General features: G+C 36.9%; 1 protein-coding gene across 4 annotated transcripts in view; it reads right to left on the bottom strand.

Annotated features, from left to right (window-relative positions):
* PCDH9 (protocadherin 9) overlaps window positions 1-24,517 on the bottom strand; it is a 691,999-nt gene that overhangs the window by 241,701 nt on the left and 425,781 nt on the right. For 2 of the 4 annotated variants that reach the window (XM_069802593.1, XM_069802594.1), the window contains one exon: window positions 6,454-6,655. In XM_069802593.1, the coding sequence (XP_069658694.1) occupies window positions 6,454-6,655 (202 nt within the window). The remainder of the gene's footprint in view (window positions 1-6,453; window positions 6,656-24,517) is intronic. The other 2 variants (XM_069802595.1, XM_069802596.1) reach the window with 1 other exon arrangement.

Raw genomic sequence — 24,517 nt, 5'->3', positions numbered from 1 at the left:
ATCCATGAATCTCTGCAGCAGATTTGGGCTTACTGTGATAAGAAGAAAAGCCTTGTGAGAAGATAACTCTTACTGATAAGTGAAAATAACTCTTAGCAATTCCTTAAATCAGTCTTTTGTTTTAGCCTGCACCACTGGCAAAAGCATCCATGGTTTTAAACTGTCCTAGGTATCCTCAGACATGGCAGTCAGAGGCACCAGCTTTCGCCTAATGTGCAACCCTCCCCTTCCTTTAATCCTCTAAACCTTCTAAATTTTTCTTACAAGTCTGAATAGTCCCCACGCCCCATCTAGCCTTTTCAGCTCACTGCTGAGGACCTGCAATTTCTCATCTTGGATGGCAGCAGCAGCTAGAAAGTTCAGACACATTAGGTGTTCATCTTAGAGAAGCAATGGGACAAGTTCCCCTCTCACTGCTCATTCAATGGCTCTGCCATCCTGATTTACACTCCAATTAGCTTTGGTGTATGGGGGAAAAGAGAGTAGAACAGGAACAGATGTAGCACAGTGGCTTTTCTAAACCAAGACAATTTTAAAATCCTCACTGTAATGAGGCAGCAAAGAGATGTAAAGAGATAGCAATACCTCTTATGCCTCCCAGATTTTATTTATCTTTTTAAAGAAATAAGCACACGGGCTAAGATTGAATTCAGACCTCAGACTATTTTATAGCTGTTCGGTAGGCTAATTCACCAACTTGACTCCAGTTTTTCTTACTCCTACTTGCCTGTAGCTAAATGTGACAGTGTTAGATTCTGTGTGAGGTATGAACTTGTGTTTAATGAAATGGAGGAAATGTCTCAAAGGCAAATGTTCCTATTTTAGTTCACATAGAGTCTCATATTATGAAAACACAAGAATAACTATGGACAGTGATTTATCTAGAACTAAGCATTAACAGAGTAACATTTCTTCCTACACCTTAGGATGTTCAGCTATGGACTCCAATATTGCCAAGCAAGACAAGATCCTTTTGAAGCAGCAAAATGAAAGGCACGATTAAGCAGAGGGTATGCCCGCAAGGTTAAAGCATCATCACCCAGCGGGTGTAATGATAGTGACACTGTAGAACCAAAGCTCTTTGCATGAAAGGCTTAGTTTCTCCACATGGGACCCTATCATATGACCAAGTGTAATACAAGTCAATCTTGCCATTACTCTGAACTTTAATCATAATTAAACCACTGCCACAGAGATATTCCTACTTATTACTGGAATTATAGTATGATTTAATACCCCTGACATCACTTGACTAAACCACCATAGTATTAGGTTTATTAAAATGTGGGAACTCATGTTTAACAGCCACAGTTATCCACACAATTTTTAATGTACTGGAAATAAAAAAGCTATCCACAAACAGTATTATTGATAGACAACATTATAACATTGCTTCCAAGAATATGGAATTGCTTTGGAATTTTGAACTAATAACTTAGGATATAATAGAATATTCTAGTTAATTTGAAGGTCATCCTTTTTACTTAGCAAACAGTGGTTTTGTTACAATTTTTTTCTACAGCTCCCTGTTTTTATAAAGCTATTAGTTTGTGTTATGTAACATACACTGATACTACTTATTAATGAGGTGTAGGAATTAGGCAAGCATTTACTTAGCTTCATAAACATATATCAGAAGACATAAATATTATATTTCTGTCTGGTTTTAAACTATTGGAATTATTGCATAGTTTCATCCACAGTGTATAGTAGGCTTTTTCCCTAGAGCTGTTCTAACACTCCACTAAATATATGCTATTCCTCTTTATCTCTTTGAAGAAAAATGAATCACATCCACAGCTTGCAGCTATCAAAATGTGATTTATCAAGCATTTTCATGAAAGTGCATTTTTCCCCTTCTTTACACTAGGAGGCACATTTTTCCTTCATACAGTTCTATTGCACAGCTCTGCTGCATGAAACCCTTAGAAACGTTAACAATTTCAATCTAAATTTAAGTCCCTGACAACCTTTACTAAACCACAGTGAAAGAAGAATTGTTCACTAATAATGGGGGGGGGAATATGCCAATGAAAACCACACTTATAGTAATGAAAAATAACTTTCTGCACCTGACTACTGGCAAACAAAACCACAGTTTTCCTTTGAGTGATTACTAAAGAAATAATTCACATTAAAATACATCAGACAGCTGTACACTTTTAATGTAACTGATTATAAAGAAGATGTTTGTGTTAAAAGTGCACTTTGTGATACACACATTTAAAACCATTAAAAAGCAGGATTTTTTGTAGTAAGAGAGGCTATGAAGTCATACCAGTAAATACAATTTTACAGTGACCTTTTTTTTTTTAGATCCTAAAGAAACTTCATGATTTCTAAATTCTTATCTGATATACTAAAAAGTAAAGAACTGTAATCAACTGATTGATCTTTGGAATATCTTCCTTCAGTTTTTATAGGAAGTGTACTATACACACCCTCCAAATGCAAAAGATAGCATTCATTTGGAGAACATGTGAGGCTATCATTCCACACACCAAAGCACCGTTCAGATTATTCAAAACCATTAGTTTCCAAGAAATTATAGAATCTCATTTTTGGCATGTGCCTTGTTTTGTTTTGTTGGGGTTTTTTACAGACTCTCAACACTATAATATTTACAATCCTTCTCTTTTGTTTGTCATCATGGTGACAAACAATGCAGCCTGGTAATATCATGCTGCTTTCCCTTCCTCTTGGCCCATGCTTCTGGTAAAGTCATGGTCAGCAAGGCAAGGCTAAGGTTGTTAATCACTGCATTTAAATGCAATAAAATGCTGAAACATACACAAGGCTTGCCTTACAAATCAATATTGTATGCAAAATTAAATCATCATAACCATGACTCTTGAATAATGAGACTTCCTGTAGTAAATTTGAATTCCTTGTTGTTATTATCATTTAATAATGCATAACAAAACCACAGTGCTGGTGTCACTCTGTAACGTTACATTGTTTTTAAACATGGTGAATTGTTGCTCACTGCTGGAAGAATTCTTATAAAGCCTACCAGGGTGCAAATGAGACAAAGGTGAACTATAAGGAAGTTGCAACTGGCAGGTTAACATCATAGTCCTCTGACAATCCATTAATACTGATCAATTACCAATGGGGAAATGGAAAAGATATCTTAGTGAACTGACTGAAACCCTCGAGTTAAAATAAAAGACTCTATACAAAGAAGACAGGTTTGAATGATGCAAACCAAACTTGGACTATACACATCTTATAAAAGTTCTTATAAATTTTATTTTTTACTTCATATTTCTATCTTGTTGCCTTTCCCTCATAAGCACAGTGACAGTGTGTGGCTGACAATGCCAGTGTTTGGCATCTCTCTTCATTTCAGTTTCCCCCAGTGAGAGAGATGGCTGTTTTAAGATTACCTAGGTGAATGTACTCTCACTGTGTATGTTTCTTTGATTAAATAATGTAATTGTAGCTCTTGTGTTTCAAGAAATATGACAATAAGGTTTCTCGTACCTTTGTGTAATAAGTTATCAAGACTTTTAGCTATTTTTTTCCCCCTATTTCAGGTTTTGAAGACCTGGGCCTTGGTCACTCTTCAAATATAATTAAAATAGCAACATACTAATATTGAGACACAATGGCTACATTTTTATTCACATAACTTCACAGTGTACAACAATAAATGACACAATTCACTGAGCATTAAAGCCATTAACCAAAATTGCTCTCACCATGAGGCAAGGACTTTACTACCAAGATTAATATCATATTCCTCTGAGCTGAAGCAAACTTTCACTTAGAATGAACTTTCATAAAAATACAGTGGGACAAATCTGTATTTTTGTGTAGATTTTATTCTTGGAGATCATTAGAAAATATTCCCATAAGCACTTCTCTTTCTCTTCAGTTGAAAGAGTTAAAATCAAAATAAAATATTGTTCTGCAACATTTATCATCCAAAACTGGCAGCAGCACTTGTACATAGTAATACTACTACTCTCCACCAAGACTTCTTCCTTACTTTATAGCTGTATCTTTTACCTCAGCATGCCCCAAGTATTTTCATAAACAGCAATCCCTTAAACAGCCACTGAAATGAAACTACCTCTGCTGTTAAATACAACTATTTAATATTTCACTGCAATAGAACTAGAAATTCAGTTTAGAAGTGTCAAAGAATACAATGTTGAAATGATACTACATCAGTTAAACCATGAACATGTGTAAATACCCACAAAGTTATTTTGCCCAATCACCAGATAGCATTTTTCTCTTCTGAAAATAGCCACAGGTTCTTCAATAACCATAAACTGCTTTAAACTCCATTTCACATCTCATCCAAAAAGTTATGCCTCCAGTAGCAAAATAACTTTTGACACAATGCCTAGGCAATAGCTTGATACTGAATAAGATATAAAAGTCAAATCCATCTAATGGGCAGCATCACTCCCTTCCTGCCTTGGGTTCTCCTAGGATGATTTCTGTCACAGTAATGACCATATCATTCCCTTCTGAGTTTGTGAAATTTGATGAGATATGGAATGCACTATTTCAATGTCTGTTCTAATTCAGTCTGATAAAAGGTGAAAAATCTATACTTCAATACTTAACTAATCACCACTACAGCTTGATGGTTAGATTTTCATAAATTTGCCATGAATTTAGCATCCCCAAGGCTAAACCAGGTATAACCACAGACATATTAAAGCTTTTCATATAGCTTTTAAGAACACTTACTCAGTCTGACTAATCTTCTATTAGTCTCTGTATTAGGGATGAATAGATCATCATGATTAATTTACTAAGTTTGCACAATGTGCTTGACACAATAGTTCTAAAAACACATTTTTAATAACTTGGTATAACGTTTACTAAGCCCATTTTTCCCTCACTCTCCTGGAGGATTTTTACGTCACATTTTGAAGAGATGTGCAGTTCAGAGTCAGTGAAGCCAATGTGACAGTGCCCAGATGCAATGCTGCCTTAAAACTCCTCTCTGATCTTGTTAAATCTTTCACACGTCTCATACGTGGTCAAAGAATTAACAGGATAATTCCACTTAAGCTCCTCGCTTGCTTAAACAGACATAGAGTCTTGCTCCAGAGTCAATCCATTCATAGTTGCTATTCTTTTACAGTTCTTCGTATTTCTACAGATTTAGGGTTTAAGATCACAGTTCCAACAACATTTCCGTTTTGGTAAAGAAAATAAAATGCAGGTGCCATATCCAGGAAAAAGGGAAAGGGAAAGGAGAAAAGGGAATAAGAAACCAGAATACAACTCAGAGACAGTAAAGCACTTCAAATTGTTTCTTCATAGAGTTTCACCCAACATACCCTCTCAGTCTTCCCATAAAAAGTATGAGAAAAATGTTTCTAAGGTCAATATTCCACAGTTTGCATTCTCATCTGCCATGATTTAAATGTCATAATTCAGATCCAGCTCTGCCCAAATGAGAACATGGACCTTAATATTGTTCATCAGATCCCAAGGCCACCTTCTCTCCCGGCTTGTACAGGCTCAGTGACAATTTAATCATCTATACAAAAGGGAGAAATGCCAAAGGGAGAAACTAATTCTTATTTCTATACTCCTGGGATGCAAGAGAACTCAAGTTCAATTACCTTCCAAGAGCACAGATAAGACTTTTAACCTTTGCGTCCACATTCTAGACAGAAAACAAGAGGCTTAAGGGCAGTGTTATGGCCCCTTCCCAGTTTTCAGTATGGCCAAGTCTCCACATTCCAAGGCCAAAATACTAGCCACAGTATTGGTTAAGACCTCACTTCAATTTTAGTACTGACTGTCACAAAACCACTGCAATAATGTAAATGTATTATAGAGAAGGAAAGAAGAAGAAAGGCATAAATTTCCAAATCAGACAAACTGCACATACTTAATATTTGTATGAAAACACATATCTGGCAGTTCCAAAAAGCAGAACATCATGCCATTCCAACCTATCAGAGAAACCCTGTGTTTCTTGCTGTTAGAAGGGGGAATTGTAGGTGTGTTACAGAAATTGGGATTCTTTAAATTTTCCAGTGCTTTACTGATTTACTGTTTTCTGTGTTAGTCTAACAGATAGCGTGACCTCCATGTCCTTGCTCTTTAAAATTGTATTTAGAATGACTTTCCTAAAATGATGTCCAATGCTAAATAGCAACAGCACTGCAAACATCAAGAAAAGCTTGCTACCTTGTAGGCCTTCCTTCTTCCCAGCTGTTCTCACTTACTGTGCAATTAGTATGGAGCTGCTTTTTCTCACTGGATATTTTTTTGGTTTTACAGTCAAATGACAACATAAGGCGCTTCAGGTAATCTACATTATTTCTTACCAATCGTTAAGAGCTAACACGACCAAATATTCATGCATGTGCTTAAAAACATCTCTACCATTGCAAAGCTCAAAAGAAGGAACAAGAAAGGAACCGAGTTACCAAAGCAACTCAGATAAGCAGAGCACTGACAGTGACTCACCCGAGTTGGGGTCAGAGTTGCCATCAGCTTCAGTCCTCTTGTCCGGTGAAGCCTGGTCGTAGAATTCGTCCTGCGGCTGAACCAGAGGGAGAGGGTGTGAGATCAGGGTTCCACCACCCACCGGCTCGTGGTCTCCCAGACCACTGTCACTGCAGCTTTCCTGGGAGCCATCGGGGAGGTGAAATGTAACACGGCGCTGGGACTACAAAGAAGAGCACAGGACACGCTGATTAGTGCTCTTCTTTTCTGTTCTCCTGACTTTTTTTTTTTTTTTAAACTTTTGACATTTAAATAGATTCCTGGCAATGCTTATGAGGCAATTGTTATTATTGTGTTTGCTTGTTGTTTTTTTTTCTTTTGGCTTGCTTTTAGAGTAACCCAGGGAGGATGGCAGGCAGGAGAGCCAAATTTCAAAGGTCTGCACATGCTCATCTGTGAAGTAAGCTTCTCACAAGAAAGTGATCAGTAGACAGTTAGGTATACTTCTCCTAATTTTAAAAGCATGACCTATACGAACTCTCTCTGAGAAGCAGAAACCATTGCAAACTATGTTATGAAAAGCAAATGACATCAGGAAATATAGTTAGTATATATTTCTGAGGTTAAAACCTGTATTATCACTGTTCATACTGGAAAAAAAAAGTCCACCAAGTTAAACAAACCAATAAAAACGGTTGTCATCTTCCAGGAATAGAAGGATATATAAATACGTACCTATAAGGATATTTAACAGATACAAATTATCTAACTAATACAGATATTTAGGATTGATAATATATCTGTGAAATCACAGTAGTCAGCAAAGAATCACGGAATGCAACGATGGAAAAAGGAATTATCACTCTGGTAGGAGAAATAAAAACAAACAGCACACACTTGTTCAAAACAACACAGGGAATGAGAGCCAGAATTACAGATTTTCCTGAACTTCTTAAAAAAACCCCCACAGTCATCTCAAAAGAAAAAAAAAAAATCTGCAATGTACACTTGGATTAGTTAACCATTATTGATTTTGAACCTCTCTCATCTGGAAAAATAACCCGACTTTCTGAATTGTGGCCACAGAATGATACAGTGATTCCCCATGAGCTCCAGAGCCAACAGCACTGCTGCGAATTGTTTAGCAACCGCGACTGTGGGATTCATGAAAGGAATATTATAGGTCTTCATGGATCAAAACGCTGCATCTTTGAAGCATCGGAAACAACTAGTTCAAGAGCATCTCAAGAGAGTGGTTAAATTAAGTTAAACACATCTTCCCACAAAAAATGAGTTTCAGCGGCAGGGAGCCTGAGTGATTTGGTTAGCTAGATTGGTTTAGAATAAAGAAGAGATTCACAGAGTTTGCCTTAAGCTTAATAACTCTTTAGTTTAGTGGTTACTTTCTTACTAATATTAGCCATCTGAAAGTAATGGGTTATATCTAAGCTAATCATTCAAGATTTCTGCAGAGTCAGCAGAGAAAGAAACATCAGGAAGATACTACAACAGGTATCTTCCACTAGTTACCAATTTTTAAGTAGTTAAAATCAGGTGTCCTGTATCCATCCCAAATGCAAGTAAGTTTTCCTGAAGTTAATGGAAAGAGCATCAGGCCCTGACTCACGTTTTTTGGCAACTCTCTTTTTTTCATGCTCTTTTTTTTTAATGAGGAAAACCTCAAGTTAATGGTAATAACTGTATGTTTGCTTATTAAAAACTATTTGTTAATGGTAATTGCTACCATTTTATATGATGATCAATATCCTCTACCAGATTTCTTTTTATTCATCTCCCTTGGGTGGACATAGATAGTTGATTAAGTCAATTTTGGCCTACTGTGTAATTCAGTATAGAAATAGATGTAATAATATTTGCTCTTGGCTGTGATTTTATAATGAGCATTTTGCTTTTAAGTTCCTTTTCTAGCTTTAGGATTAGAATCCAGCTGTAGCAAAACCAAATAGACCCTCTGAGTCATTGGGTTGTAGTCATTTACATCAACAGAGGACCTAACTCTATATACTATCACTAAGCAAACTTCTACCTCACACTTTGTTACTTTTTCTTGCAATTTTTTTATTCTGGAATTGCCACTCTGAACAATTTTTTTTTTGAATCACTAGCAGGTTCTTTCCCTTCAATATGAACAAAATAGAAACATAGCTAACTACACAGCTTAAAACCTTCTCTTTCCGCATTTATTTTCAGTAACCCAAATTTAGAGATCTGTTTTTCCAAAGTAAGAATTTATGTCACTAGTAAAATCAGCAAGAGGCACAGGAAAAGGAAATTACTTTCAATTTTTAAACTAAAAGACTCTATGAGAAAATATGAATGACTGAGAAAATAAATCCTTTAAGTAAGGGAGGAGATGAAAATTTCTATTTAAGATTCTGCAAAATAATTAACCCCCTGTAATTAATTAACCACTTACATAAACAGAAAAATGCATAATTACAAAAATGTCCAGTTTCATGAGTTATATAGTAAAAATACTGATCTTGGGTAACAAAAGCTCCTCACACTAGCCAAAATCTGCTCTGACTCTATACTGGCAGGGACCAGTCAGCCAGTAAAATGGTACAGGCCTAACACTAATACCGGCAACTTCATAGCTGATAGTGCTATAAAATTTTAAATCCATACTTTAAACGACAACAAAAAAATATACCGGCTTGGCTTTCTGAGCTCCCCACTGAGGACCCGCAAACCATAAAGGATTATAAAAAGATCTAAAGGTCACGTAAACAGTGATCCAGTTCCAGAGATGATGAACGGGCAGCATGCAGTCCGTCAAGAAACTTTAGACTAAGCTGCGCCATCAAAACAATGCGGGCAAAAAGCCTTCCACACAGAGAGAGTCAAAGCAAACACTTGAGCTCACGCATACCGTATTAATTGCAAGGGAAGACTGTCACTCAGCCTACCGGCAGCTTATGACTGTGTGAAGTAACGGGGTATGTGGCCGCCTCCTCCGGCCGCCCGGTCCAGGGCCCTCCTGCCCGGCCGCTGGAGCCCAGCCCGGTGCCCGGGGTCCCGGGGTCCCTGCCCAGGCGGAGGGACGCATCTGCCGCTGTCCCCTTTGCACTAGTGAAACCGCTGCAGTACCGAGACTGAGCGTGTATCACACGGACACGGACACGGACACGCACCGAGGACACAGCCACGGCCTGTCAGACGGAGCAGGGGGTGCCTCCAGCAGCCCCCCCTCAGGACTCAGCCCAGCCACGTCCCCCCCTCCTCTGGGGCTGGCAGAGGCAGAAGGTCCCTGCTGCAGCACACACACCGCACTCTCCACCTGCACCGGCACCTTCGACGGTCCCCCCAGCACCCGCACGGACCCTCTCGCCCCCCGGTCCCGCTGGGTGCTCGCCGCACTCACGCAGCACTCACGAACTCGTCCCACGGGCACCCCACTCTCGCGGGTCCCCCCGAAAACCAGCACGGACCCTCCACCTGCCTGATACCCCTGCCCGGACCCGCGGCCTCCTACTTCCCTGGCTGGTCCAGCTCAGGGTTTGCCAGCGAATCCACACACCCCCCCCACGCCCACCCGGTTTGGGGAAGGTACGGACACGCACTCCCCGCAGCCGGCACCCGGCACACGGGCTGTGACCCGTGGTCCCGATCCAGCGCTGAGCCTCTCACTTGTACATAGAATTTCTTCTCTCTACAGCAGTATCAGGGACTCTTCTTTCAGAAGAAAAACCTACAACATGCTTAGAGTATGTTTGTATTTATCTGCTCCCTTGTGCAACCAAATGCAGCTTTGAATTCTTTTTACCTAAAGACAGAATCAAGTTATTCTGAGTAATGAGGTTTATAGTTGGTACAACACTGGGACTAATGATAACAAGTAATTACAATTTTAATTACGCTACAACATATGCAGGATTATATACAGCATGAGGTAGGGTTATGGTTCAGGTCCAAATCACTTGGACAAAATTCAAATGTAAAATCTGTGACATATTCAATCATAAACCATCGGCGGGGGGGGGATAGGGGTTTTCTTCAGGTCCTGAAAAACATCCAGTCTTTATTTTTAATCAGGAAATATCACATCATTGTTATGTGAAACCCAAAACTGAAAGTAAAATTCAGTCAAAATTATATGAATTTAACCTGTGTCAAAGTAATTTCAATATATAATTCAGAACAATTTGACTCAATAGGGTTTTGAACCTGGGCTGAGTTTAAAAATCAGGAAAACAATTGGTATCCATTACATGGAATCATTCTTCTTTTAATCACCTATTGCAGCAGATTCTATAAAGCTCACCCAGGTGAAGCATGACTTCACACCCACAAGAGATACAGGGAAGAATTAATTCTGTAACTTAGATGGCGATAAAGGTTAGCAAACTCTGGTGCTGATAAAAGGACAGTTCAAGCATAATAGGAACACATTTCTTTTCTGTTTTCAGACCAGGTGGTCAGCCAGCCGATACTTTTTTTAATCACAGTAACAACCAAAATTGTATCAAATCAAATCAACCACACATGAAACTGGTCTAGCTGCTTTTTTCCTGCTACAACAAAACCAAATACATATCTAGTACTTTCTAACAATCGTAATTTGTGGAATTACTGAATATAAGTAATACCTGTGGTACTTGAAAATGCCAATAAAAATATCAGCAAGTTCTCTTGGGTGGAAGAATGGATGGTGGAGGGTGGGGGATATTCCTAATCTTATTGATCAAGCACAGAAAAGTAGAACCTGTGCTTGACATAGCATATTGCATTTTTCTTCATTACAATATTTTAGCTGGAGATACTGAAAACATTTTAAAAATATATTTTAGTCACAGCTTATAATTTTCCCTTCCTCATGTTCTTCTGTCCTATTTCCCTCACATCTGTTGTCTTGGTATGAGGAATTCAGCTGTGCCCGGTGACAGGACAGGTAATAATAGGCACAAACTGAAACACAGCAGGTTCTGAACATCAGGAAACACTTTTTTACTGGGAGGGTGACTGAGCACTGGCACAAGTGTTCCAGAGAGGTTGTGGAGTCTCCCTCCTTGGAGATACTCAAAAGCCATCTGGACATGGTCCTGGACAATCGGCTCTAAGTGTCCCTGCTTGAGCAGGGGGGGTGGAGTAGATGGCCTCTGGAGGTCCCTTCCAACTTCAACCATTCTGTGATTCTGTGAATTTTAAGTGAAAATAAAAGAAAATCTAGAAATATCTGGAGCCGTTTCATAATTTTCCAGTCCTGAAAACATAATCTGATACTGAAGTACTTTATTTCTGACAATCCTAGCTGTATAAAATGTATTCTGATACCAGAATTTGTAATTTCATTCCATACAAATCTATTGCTTTGGAAAGTAGCACAGAGCATTAAAGACACAATCCTGAAACCCTTACTTAAGCAAAAGAATTGGTAGGAATTGTAACTCGGCATGGATTTCTAGAAAAGGTGGGCCAATACCAGTGAGGTTTGGGTACTGCTTGTGAGACTAAGCTTTTTGCTGCCACCTTATTTTCCCAGAAACCCTCATACACAGAAAGAAAGTGGGCTGTAAATAGTGGAAGTTATTTTGTTGACCTGAGTGCTGAAAGTCTGAAGTAGCGGAAAGATCATGCCATGTGATATCGAGTGTTTGAAATGTCCTACAGCAGATGAGTTACAAGCTGTGTTGGAAACAGAACTTTAATGTAGGAAGTATAAACACCAGTTTTCAAAACTATTCAGTGCCTTCCATTGTACGTTAGCTTCTAAAATGCATTTTACTTCCAATTACGTGCTTGAATCAAATAGCAAGTTACAGAAATCACCATTAAGAGGAGCTTTTGCATGGTGAGATTGTTTTATTCTGAAAACCAGACTTCCAAGCTTCGTACAACTACTGTATTGTTTTTGCTAATCAGGGATCCAAGAAATAATTATACTATTGTTCCATTGCTGAATGTCTCACAGGGACAGATTTGGCTACAGATCCTATCCATTGTTATAAAACAAGCTATAATTAAAAAAGCATTTCTACACTGGGTTGTTGCAAATAGAACCTGCTGAATTTTAACCGAGCTGGCTTCTGAGTTTACAAATCAGGTACTTTAAACAAAATGCCCTCTTCTCTGCTCAATATAGTTGCAAGTTAAGAGCCTTGATTTCTGTCCTCGATTTCCCAGACAGGCAGAAGTCACCAAAACATCCAATTCACAGCAAGTCAAACTAAGCTTTACAGAATGGGCCATACGTTTGCATATCAGAAAATATATCCAAGCATGACACATCTTCAATTGTCGTCAAGATCTTTTATTTCAGATGAGGAGATTTTGCATCAACAAAAATTCTTTCCCTTTCCTTTCTGAAATATCATGCCATACTTTGTGTTAAGATGACAAAGGAATATTATGAAGGAAAAACAAAGACACAGAAAACATTCTGGGAAGATTGTTGATATGGAGGCTTGAAAAAGAAACTTGAAAAAATAATTTACTTTCATGGAAAATAAACAGAAGAATCTACACCTTACATACTTCACTGAAACTTAAACCCCACTCATGAATAAAGAAGTCAGAGAAGAAATATACTAAAATAAAATCAAGTGTAAACAGTAGACAAATACTCTATAAAGCCTGTGAAATTATGATGATCAAGAAGATATCGTTTGTGCACAAGTTCAAGAAAATGTTGTAAGGACACAAGACAAAACTATGCTTCACCGGAGGTCCTCTGTGGAAGATGTCTGATAAAGTTTGTTCCTCCCAGGATCAAAACAAAGAGTCCTGGTTCATGTACCAAAACATGGAGTTTGGTTGGTTTGTTGGTTTTTTTTTTAATGAGATCAAGCCTGTAAATAGAAGAAGTCACAAAAAACAGACTAATAACAGTTTCAGAGGGGAAGAGAAAAGATGTGCAGGGCACCACCAAGCTTTAAAATATAGCTTTAACAAACTAAAATTTAAATTTTTCTTTTCTTCGAAGATAAACCACATTTTTCTCTTAAATTCCTATGCTGGAAGCACACATAGCGCACCTTTTAACGCGGCAAGAGTGTGATCTGGGATAAGGAGATTCTTTTTGAACTAAAATACAACAAGAAACTTACACAAGAAATATCTATGTTTGTATTTGCTCCACAGACAAAAATGGCAAGATCTTTGAATTACGGTATGGTTGCTGTATTAGTTTCTTCTATAAATAAACAACGGTTTGTTATATATTTTTTCAGTTCTGATTGACTTAATGAAAGCCTCCTAAAATCTACAACCTACCTTCTCTTTTCCAAACTGGAAAGATGAATGAAAATATACTTCTGGACTGTGACCTTCTTTGAAAGTGTGTAGTTGTAGTGTATCTTACAGGGAAGGCCACAAAGCACCTCCAATAGGGCTTCGTACAGTTCAGCTCAGTGATCACTTACACACACCTTCTTCTTTCGTGTTTCACTCAAGCTAACAAAAGAATATGAATCCGAGAGAAAATCATTTTACTTTCTTAGTAAAAGCCTCTCTTGCTTCTCCCAGATAATCTTGACTCAACTCTGAGTTACAGACAAATTGTGCAGTAGATCCCTGCAATTTGCTAACAGAAATAGGGTTATTTTTTTCTTGGCTACATGTAAACAAAACTCCTTTGTGCAGTTCCCATGGCAGTCCTTATTCAAGGATCCTACTTGCATTACAGGATAACCCATTCTCCATGCCCATCTTGATATCTTACCCACAGAACCAAGATAATGGAGATAGATAAGGTTTCCATCAATCTCTCAGGCTAAACTAAGAACAAAAAAAGAAAAAAGCAATTCATACTGCATCTTCATGCTACGTCTCCATACCATGCTACCCACATAAATAGCTGGAGTGGTTAGGTATTTACTTGTTTTTTCCCCCTAAGGTAACAATGTTGGTATCGATTTCAGAATGTAAATTGTTGTTATACCAGACAATCATTTGATTTCTTCTGCTCCATTTCGCAGTACCAAAGTTTCATAGAAATCAGGAAATTACACTGTAATATATTAAAAGGAAGCATAAATATAATCACCTATTATATTTCTTGCTACTTAGGCTGCAGAGAACTGGCGTTTTCTTCATGGTGAAAAATATTTTCAATTACAGTCTGCCCACTGCCTGGGGAGGAAATGACTGCTTGATGGTCCCAAGCACATTTAAACATGGGCAACAGACAGCCCCTCTGGTTGGGGACATGTTTTAGTTTTGCAGAGACAGTGAATGAAGAAAGACCTGCGGTCAAATCCTATGGTTTCAGTCATCTGTTGAGGTAATATCACTTTCTTCCTTTGTTTATGTAGTGATGTTCCTTCATTTTATTTCATGGAACTATAGTCTTTGTACCATAAATTCTTCCTGCGTTTTGTTGGATAATTTTTTTTTTTTAAATTGGACACTCTACATACTGAAAACCTTTTAACTAAAGACACTAAACACAGGACTAGCATATATTTAAGTTTTGCCTTCCTAATATCCACTTAGATAGCAAATACTCCTCTTCCTAATAAGTATTGTTATCTATCTAGGATCATCTTGACTGCAAGGTAAATTTGACCTAGCAGGAAAGCTGAGTGTTACAATTTAATCTAGTCTAAACCAGAGTATTACCTTGTTCAACTTGGGAGTCTGTTAAAATACTAATAAATTTTCAACATTTTCAGTCTTAGCCCCCATCCTCCTCAATTAATTGTCTGAGACTCAGGAAATCAGTTCTAAGCCTACAATTATGCAAATTAATATCTCAGATGCATGGAAAGGCCAGTGGGGGGAAGAGATGGAAACTGCTGTACACAGGAAAATAGAAAAGAAAGTAGCCAGGTGTGCTACCAGTAGACAACTAAGTTAATGTTCAGAAACATCATTCATCCAAATGGTTAGACATCAATAAACCACAGTTTGCTGTATTTATTACATGTTTCTTCCCAGCAGCTCTGTGGAAAATAAACCTGAGAAAGGATTCATTAAAAATGTAGTAATTTTGTAGACACCTATTAAAAATTAGTGTTGTATCTAGGATAGTTTTGTAAACACATTTGTAGTTAATGGAGAAAGAGAGGCAGCTCTAGTGAACATTCATACCATCCTAAAAAATATATGGTTGTAAAATAACAGTAAAATGCCTTTTTGAGGTGTCTGTACTCAATCATTGACTACAGATGACTAGGTAAACATAGGACCTGTATCAGAAGACTTAAGACAGATTAATTCCTTTGCCAACTCATTGTTATACTCCTTGACAGTAGAGACATGAAATTTAGAGTTTTCCAATTTAAATGCCCAAAGTTAACCTACCAGTAAGAAAAGGTAGATCTTGCACTATGTTCATAACTATTTAGGCACCTGACTCTAGCCATTGAACACTTGAAATTTTAGCTGCCATTAAGTATTTAGGATACAAAAACCTGAAGAAACAGATCTCACTCACAAAAAGATACTACACTGACTTATCTGTTGCTCTGGCACATTTTATAAGAAGAGCTTATTTGTATTACAGCGTGCAAAGAAACTCACATATAAACAATTTAGTTGTAATAGAATTATATTTTATGCGATCTTTAGTAATTTAATGACTTCAGTGATCTTCAATTTATTTGTTTAGTTTGATTTTGGTGATGAGCTCCTCCTAGCAAGACAGATAATGCACATTACGAGTGCATTCAATTGAAGAAGCATTGCAGAAGCACTGTACCAATTATAACAATGACCAGCATAACTTCTCTACACTCTGAGAAGTTTTACATTAGTAAAAGCATGCATTGATCAATAACGTATATGAACTACTAAAATGTAGAAACAGCTGTTGCTGAAATTTTACAAGTTTAATTATAATAATAAATTTGCCCTGATTTACATTCTGTAAAACTCATCTGGCTTCAGTAATGTGAACAGGGTAATAAAGTTTCTGGGACTTTCTTTTAACTATAAATTACATTTTTAAATGTGAAAAGAAACAATCGAGAATATTTCCCATCCAAGGAATGTACATTATCCGGAGGCTGCTTATAAAAATAACCCTATTATTGTCATATATGAAAATACTGACTGCTATATTTGCAATTATATCTATAATGTTAACATAAATTATGTTTATAGCATTTAATGAGATACAGAAGTATTCCATCAGCTAAGCTTTATTAATTGTATTGAGTAAACTGATACATGTGGTATCATGTCAATAATCATTCTTGATACTGCATCTTACTGTTGAAGCTGATAATTACTGTGTTAAAGAAGTGCTATGTATTTATACTTTGATCACTGTCAGTCACTACAGCAGATATGCAGAGTTATGCAGTACAAGGAAGCAGGAAATTTTCCAGTGATCTTCAGGAAAAAGAAAGATGTTATAAAAACCCCTTTAGTATTCTGTTCTATTAGCATTCCTTAGTACGGCATATAACCTTGGAAATCAAGCAGGCCATGACTCTTGTGTAAAGGTAGCAATCTTTTGTCCAGGGCAGTGCAGCCCTCACTCTAACCTCAGGATCTGAATACTTCATTTTTAATTAAGAGGAAGAAAAACACACTTCAAAATCCACAGATTTAGCAGCAAATGACCAGCTGTCCACTAGGAAGTTTGGTATCATAGGGCTTTAAAGGTAGTCAGATTAACACTGTTTTAAAGGAAGAAAAGAAAATTTGAAGACCTTTAAACAATCACACTCTAGAACAACCAGTGCTCATAGTGACATCGTGATGTCAAACTTCACTTTTATTTATGTGATCCTGAGGAATGCAATTAAGAAAATGGTATTGCTCCTCAATAAAGCAAGGATTAATATAGGCAGAAAAAACTTGAATTCTCATGAAGATTCTAAGGATATCCTGCATTAGCATGGGAGTGGGAGGAGGGCAAGGAAGAAGGCTCTCAATTTAGGGATGCTGTAGGGAGAAGAGTACATTAGACCATTGCCTCCTGAACTAGTACTAGCATGTGTAATGGGTATCTGTCACTGACAGCTCACTGGGTTACAATTAATTCTGAGTCAGCAGTCATGTCTTCTCCTACAAGCACGGAAAGCAGAAACAGCAGCAGCATTGCCCTTTGAGGATAAGGCCTTTTACATGCTATGATTCTAGAAAGCAGCTGCACATCTATTAACACAATGGACACTATAGCTGTCACGTTAGATAAATGGATCCACATTGGAAAAGCTGAAAGTGGACATGATTGTCAAGGATAATACGGTTAAGCTGGTGCATCCTGGGAAAGATGCAATTTCTATAATATTTTAATTTTGAAGCTCATAGTATTACCGCAATTGAGTGCACTTGCTCTAAGCTAATTAAAACACCCCTGTTAAAACGTATCTGCATGTCTACTAGAAAAGGAACTAGACAATAAAGTATCTGCACCATAAAAACCTATGTTTTGTTCCTTGGGACAGGATATCCTTAAGAGCTGCTTTCCTAAGAGCAGATTTCTAAATTTATTTTGGGGTTTTTTTTCTTATTTGAACTCCCAAAGCTTTGGAGTTTTTATTTTGCATATGCAAACATATGCTACAAAAAATGAAAAAATAAATAAACCCCCAGCTTTTAACTTAGGATTCTTCAGAGAACAATACATACTACAAATACTGACTGCAAATTCTTCTTCCACCACATATAACACATATGTACATCTGCCTGGTAATACCTTATGATGTCAAAGCTTGGAAAACTAAATCCACAGAGAATGTTAGGACTTTCAGTGGCTGAATGAGCTTTTTTGTTTTGATAATGGGTCTTTCTTTCCTGTGCCATGTTGACTATTGGGGCAAATCTCTGCTACATGAAATTATAGTCCCAAGTAAGATGCAAAATGAAGAGTAAGCATATTAAGGTGTTTCCACACAGAGATTTCTAGAAAAAATATATGCTTCAGCAGCTTAGCCAGTAAGAAAGCTAAAACCTCATTTATTAACAAACAAGATGAAAAAAGAAAGAGGAAAAAATAAGGCCTTTTTGCATGTAAATCAGCTACACAGAGACAACAGTGGTACTACTGTACTATCAAAACAGCAGACACTCTCATAGGTATCTTACTGTGAGTAACTAGTTAGAAATATATTTTCTGCTGGCCTCAAGTAGAAGTCAAATGAGAGCTGACAAGAATTGGACTTCCAATAATAATAGTGATTATCCAATAATAATAATAGTATTGATATTATAGTAATAGTAATAATAATATTATAATAATATTATCCAATAATAATAATAATAGTATCACTATTATAGTAATAGTAATAATAATAATAATATCCAATTATAATAATAGTGATTATCCAATTTTCAGTATTTTCCACAAATTACATATGGCATGCTCTTGACACATTAAAAGTTATAGGGAAAACAAGAACTCTGACTATGATCTGGATAGTTTTAGAAAATGCTGCCAATGCCATGGGATACAATACCATTTGGAGTAAGCCAAGAGGTAAGTTTGATAGTCTGTGTTCATGTTCTGGTGTTGATGATCTAACCTAATTTGTGCCAGCTGAGTTTAATGTTAGCAAAGTGAACTCACACTGGTGACTGACTTTCTTTTTCTTTCTTTCTTTCTTTCTTTCTGTGGTCTAAAAGAATAACTTCACAGAAGTCTTTGAAGTCACATTAACTGGTGCTAATAACCACCCGCTTCTGCTTAGCTTCTACTGGAAATAGATTCACTAAGTCACATATCCAAAACTACAGACCTTCATAGGATCTTGGCCTGTGACTTCTCCAACATTATCTGTCTGCAAAACTAGAGAAAGCAGGACATTGGAGACTTACTTTGAACATAAACCATTTAGTGACTGGTGTATTTTTTTTCAAATTTACATACTAGCAAGTTTCTCATTTCACAGAATTTGTTGGATGCCATCACCTTTGATCCCAATGTTTAAAACTGATGGACTTACTTGTGCACTTTCCACCTAGAGAACACGACCATGTCTATTAATACAGATAGCCAAAGACTGCTGACTTTTGAGCCCAACGTTTACTAACATTTCAAGGGTAATTTATATGTATTTTGCAAATGCTAGCTTTTCATTAGGCAAACTGACAAGCACAAACCTTCCGTTTCACATTTTATGGAACAATATTAATTTAAATAAAAGCATGAAAAACACAGAGGCACAAAGGAATGAAACTGCTCTTCAGAAAAATTTTGTAAAGGTATATGCACATGCCTTGTTTGTCTTTGTTTTCCAGAGAACGCTAAAAAAAGAAGTCCAAAGAGGTTGTGTCTAAACCTAAACCAAGGGTTTACGAGCATTGCTGTTATGTCATGATACATTTTACATTACATTACTAGCTATCTAGAGAACAGACAGGATGCATTTCTGAGTGAGAATTCAGCATTAGAACAATTAGTAAATAAATGTTACCTATTTATGGGCAAATTGAACTGAGTTGTATTATTGTATTAATACCAATTTCTCACATAGTAGTAGATCAGGATCCTTTCTGATATGTACTCCTATGACAGATGGAAGAAAATGCATGGCGGTACTTTGAGATTTAAGGTGTTATCAAACTGTAGAATACATCACAGAGCTAAGTGCCTGTAGAAGCCACCTTATCTCAATCTTCACAGGTTGACAAGGCATGTAAAGAATGCATCCAAATGGAATGCATCCTGGTTTGATCTCTATTGTTGACAGATCACAGATATGGAAGCCTGAGATATTTCCACAGGAAGAGCAAGTAGGGTGGAAAGTCAAAATGGCTAGTCAAAAATGGCACATAACCACTTCAGGTTATGTTTTGCCTACTTCAGCAAAAATCTGAAAACTGAAAGGTTTTTATAGAGAGAATGAGCGGAGGAAGAAGATGTCATTATTACCCTACAGTTACTCGTAATGTAAGAAAGCAGTGACAAGAGCAGGGAAAACAACCTCAAGTCTGAGAAAATCCTCTGAAATGGAGACTTTAATACTTTTTCACACAATTTTGAATTTCATTTGTAGAAGGAATAAACATGGGCCTAACCTAGAACCTAGAAAATCACTGGAAAATTTCCCACGGGTATCAATAGCATTAGGATTGGTTTCTCAGCACTTTTGTTAGCACTAAAGCTAATAAAATCCCAAGTTTCTCTTGTCATCTAACAGTCATTGTTCTGAATGTTTCTGACTTTACCAACCTTTTTAATCTAAATTATGTTACTCACAGATATTATCTTTTGTACTGAAGACACTCATCTTATATAATCTACTTTTTTGCCTTGTAGCATTGGATTTTCTTTTCCACTGTGTGGTAATAAGCGTTCTTTGGATATAAAAATTTAAACCTGATTATGGCTTCTTAAACGAGCTTTAAGTATATTAAATAATCACTTAGGTTGACAGTAAGTGTTTTGTGTGTCAGGTTTTTGTGTGTGTGTGCAGATTCCTATGCTGGAACTTCCTAGAGTCAATTAAATATATATTCTTTTAATAGCTTATCTCTCTAGTTTCTAAATGGACATCAAATTCTTACGTGTAATTAATGAACTATATATGAAGCATGCCCTCAACTTCTGAATTACCCAATGGCTAAAAAAACATAGTTAAAAATTATGCGGCAGTCCAAGTGAGATTGACATTTCAGTATGAAATGACAGGCATGTTTCATTAAAGGCCAAATCCTGCAGTTAATTCTTCAGAAGGTAATAGAGGCCTTGCACTGCAGTAAGGATTGCTGATTTCACCAACAGGTAGTTATTCCATTAATACCTCCATTAGACAGACAGACTGGCCAAACTACTGAAGTGTCAAGCACGCATCACATTTGCCCAGACCAGTCCTCACGTATATGCAGATGATAGAATAGCACCAGAAGTCCCATTCGGCAGAGATGTATTCCCTTTGCTCCTAAAACAGCACACTCATTGCATCAAGGCAGAGTGACAACAGCTCTAACAATGTAGTGGAGAAAAACAGCAGGTAGGCTAATTAGATCAGTCTTTTTGGTATCAGGCATTTCTCTGGAAGACTTCCTGGAATTGGGGAAAAAAGCAGGTACGACTACATTTGGATAAGTGCTTACCACAAAATTATCTTTTTTCCATGGGAATAGTCATAGATAGTATTTATTGTAACTAGTTTTATTGAAAGGAACACAATCAAAATGATTAAATAATTCATTCTGCATCTAATGCAAAGAAGAGCCTAAAACATGTATATATAACAGATTAGAGGAATGCCTTGTATGCACTTTGAAAAAGGGTATAGGCTATGCTCTGTACAGGCAAGGTTATTTATCACTATTTCTTAGGAAAATGCATAGTCCAAAATCTCTAGAACTGACACTGGAAACCTTCTGGATAACGTATTTTGAATAGCGGTCCTAATAACAACAGTAAAAGTAACAAAAATAATCCGACATCAAACTGTACAGTTAACTTCATAACAAGGAAGCCAAATGTTTCCCACACTAGGAAAAAAATGATATGGTACATGCCCTGGGTTGACAGATGGAAGGAAAAGAAAGACAGATGTGCTCTAATTTCTTGGTTTTTTTTTTTTCTTTCATCTTTTTTTTTTTCCTCTTCCCTGTAAGATGACTATCAGACATAGATGAAACTGCTTACTCAATAATGCTGGCTACAGATATTCACCAGAGCAGTAATGCCAAATATCCTTTAGGACTTTGCCCACTAGTATCACCTCAAATGATATTCAGTAACAAGCAAAATGACTAACAGCTGGCACTTTCCTTGGAAATGGCAAAACACTAGCCAGGTCCAGTTTGTGCAGCCCTTGTAGAGGGGACCATCTGGAATGCTAGCCTGAATCTTAACAATTAAAATCAGGGGCCAGGTCAGACAAGTAGCATCTTAAAGAATTCATGATACTGAGTTTCTAAGCTAAACTGAAAATGACAGAGAAGCTAACACGTGAGAGGATATAAGTAGTCATTCTCACCCAGGGGATGGAGGGTGATCATGTGGTTGAAGCACAGGACATGGAGTCAGAAGACTGACTCTGTGACAGATTTCATGCGTAACAAAATGTAAGTCACTGTAATCAATAGACAGTTTCCAATGAGACTCAGACTCAGGTACCTGGGGTCTACCTTCCAGGTACTGAGAACCTCCTGATGGTGGCCAGCTGCTGTCAGCTGCCAGCGATGTGAAACACTCAACATTTTTGCTTATTGATAAGTGGGAAAGATCATTGCCTTTTTTCAGCTAGGCATGATGCTTGTGAAAGCTAACATGATATTTGCAAATGAATTTAAGATGTTCAGATGGCAAATGCTACCCACAGACTAAATATTTTATTATTTTATAAAATGAGGTAGAAGAAATATGTTTATAATTTCCATTTACTTGATTATAAAAGGCTTAACACTGAGCAGAGGAAGGGTGGTAGAGAAAAGAGAAGAGCAGCACTGTGAGAGGTAATACTTAAACAACATAGGAAAGAAAGCTGTTCCCTCAGAAAATTTACAATCTGATTGAAGACTGGATGAAGTAAAGACAACAAGAGAGCCACGGGGAAATAACAAAGGTAGCAGCAACAGCTCCATATGATTACCATGGTTAGCTACATGTCCTGCTTGATGGATCTAAATCATTAAGCTTTCGGGTTGTTTCTGGAGATATACTTTCCTTCTTAAAAAAATAATATAAAAGAAGCAGATCTTCCTCTGTTTCTTTTCATAACCTATTGCTCTTTAATCTCCTAATTTCACTTTTATGATGATGAATTTTACTTTAAGATATTCCTTTTCACGCTTTGATTCTTAAATCAATAACAAATAGAAATTACATTTACTGCTCCCCCCTTTAGACACCTCCTTGTAAAATCCAGTAGTCACCTGCCTGCAAACAGCTAGGGCATCTTTGGGAAAGTAAACATAGGAAGACCCTTTATAAAGTAATGGCGAGAACAGGATATTCTGCATAAACACTTCTATGAAATGGTTGTGAAAATACCAAAACGTAAGTTTTCCAGTAATCACAGGAGTTGTTTTAATCTTAGAAGAGGTCATTAGTCTGTGATACCACTCAGCTCACTATGTTTTCAGGCTATCTTTTATTGCCACTTTAAAGATATTTTTAACTAAGATTTCTTCAAATACACAAAAATCATTACTGAATTGATACAGTATCATACATGAGTAGCCCAAGTGAAACCACAGAACTATTCAGTTCTGGAAAATTATGAATATTTATATACACTACATTATATGGATATTTATCTGTGATAATATCCGAATATTGCTTATATAAATAATGGTGTGAAACTCCTCCAAACCAGCAACTCAAAAACTGCTTTACTCAATCCTCCTTTCTGTCTTAACACAACTATGACAAACGTGCATGTTGTGCCAGCCTCCAGAATAAATACTCCAAACAGTACCAATGACAATTTCCACTGGTATCTAGCACAAAGACACTCTATGTTTACTTGTGATTGTGTTTAATTTCGTATTGAGATGATTGATCAGAGTAAATGTCTTTATTTTCTGCTATTTTAACTTCAAGAAATGATCTCTTCTGGTTTTATCCTATTATAAGGATCGTTACAAAAATGGGAAACAATTAACACTGGGTTTAATGCGTGAATGCCATAGAGCTGAAGTAATTGCACTCAAGGTCTGCTAACTTTTTAATCAGGCATTTGGTTGCAAGCTGCTCACGATTGATTCTGAGAGAAGAACTAACACAATCTAGGCAGCAAAAGCAGGTGTGCCAAAAAAGCAGACATGTTGGCAAAACTAATGAAAGAGTCTAGAGGGTAAAAGAAACAAAAACTAATGGAAAATTCTTCTTAAAAGACTTTTGCTTGAGATCCAGTCATAACTGAGTGAAATTAATTGAGGTAAATGAGCAGAGAGAGAGTTTTTTGACCAAAATAATTAAGAAATATGAACAGCAAACCCACAAAAGCTCAGCCTAGAGAAGACTTGCCAGTCAGAATCTTAGTGAGCAGAATTAATTAGATTGGGGAGTTGAAATTTTCACATGCATTTTTCTACATAAATAAATAAGAAATACCATGAGAGGTTTCTGGAATTACAATTAGAACACTTACTATTCTCAGCATTTATGCTTTGTTTTGGAGAAAAGAAGAGATCCATTTTAATTCTATTCATTAAAAATATTTTTTTCCTTTCTCTAATAAACCTATTCACCATGATTAAGAGAGTCCTG

This window comes from Haliaeetus albicilla, chromosome 15 (genome assembly GCF_947461875.1).
Source record: "Haliaeetus albicilla chromosome 15, bHalAlb1.1, whole genome shotgun sequence".
In the NCBI taxonomy this organism is placed as follows: Eukaryota; Metazoa; Chordata; class Aves; order Accipitriformes; family Accipitridae; genus Haliaeetus; species Haliaeetus albicilla.
The sequence above is the reverse complement of the archived record's forward strand: the minus strand, read 5'-3'. Positions and strand labels throughout refer to the sequence as shown.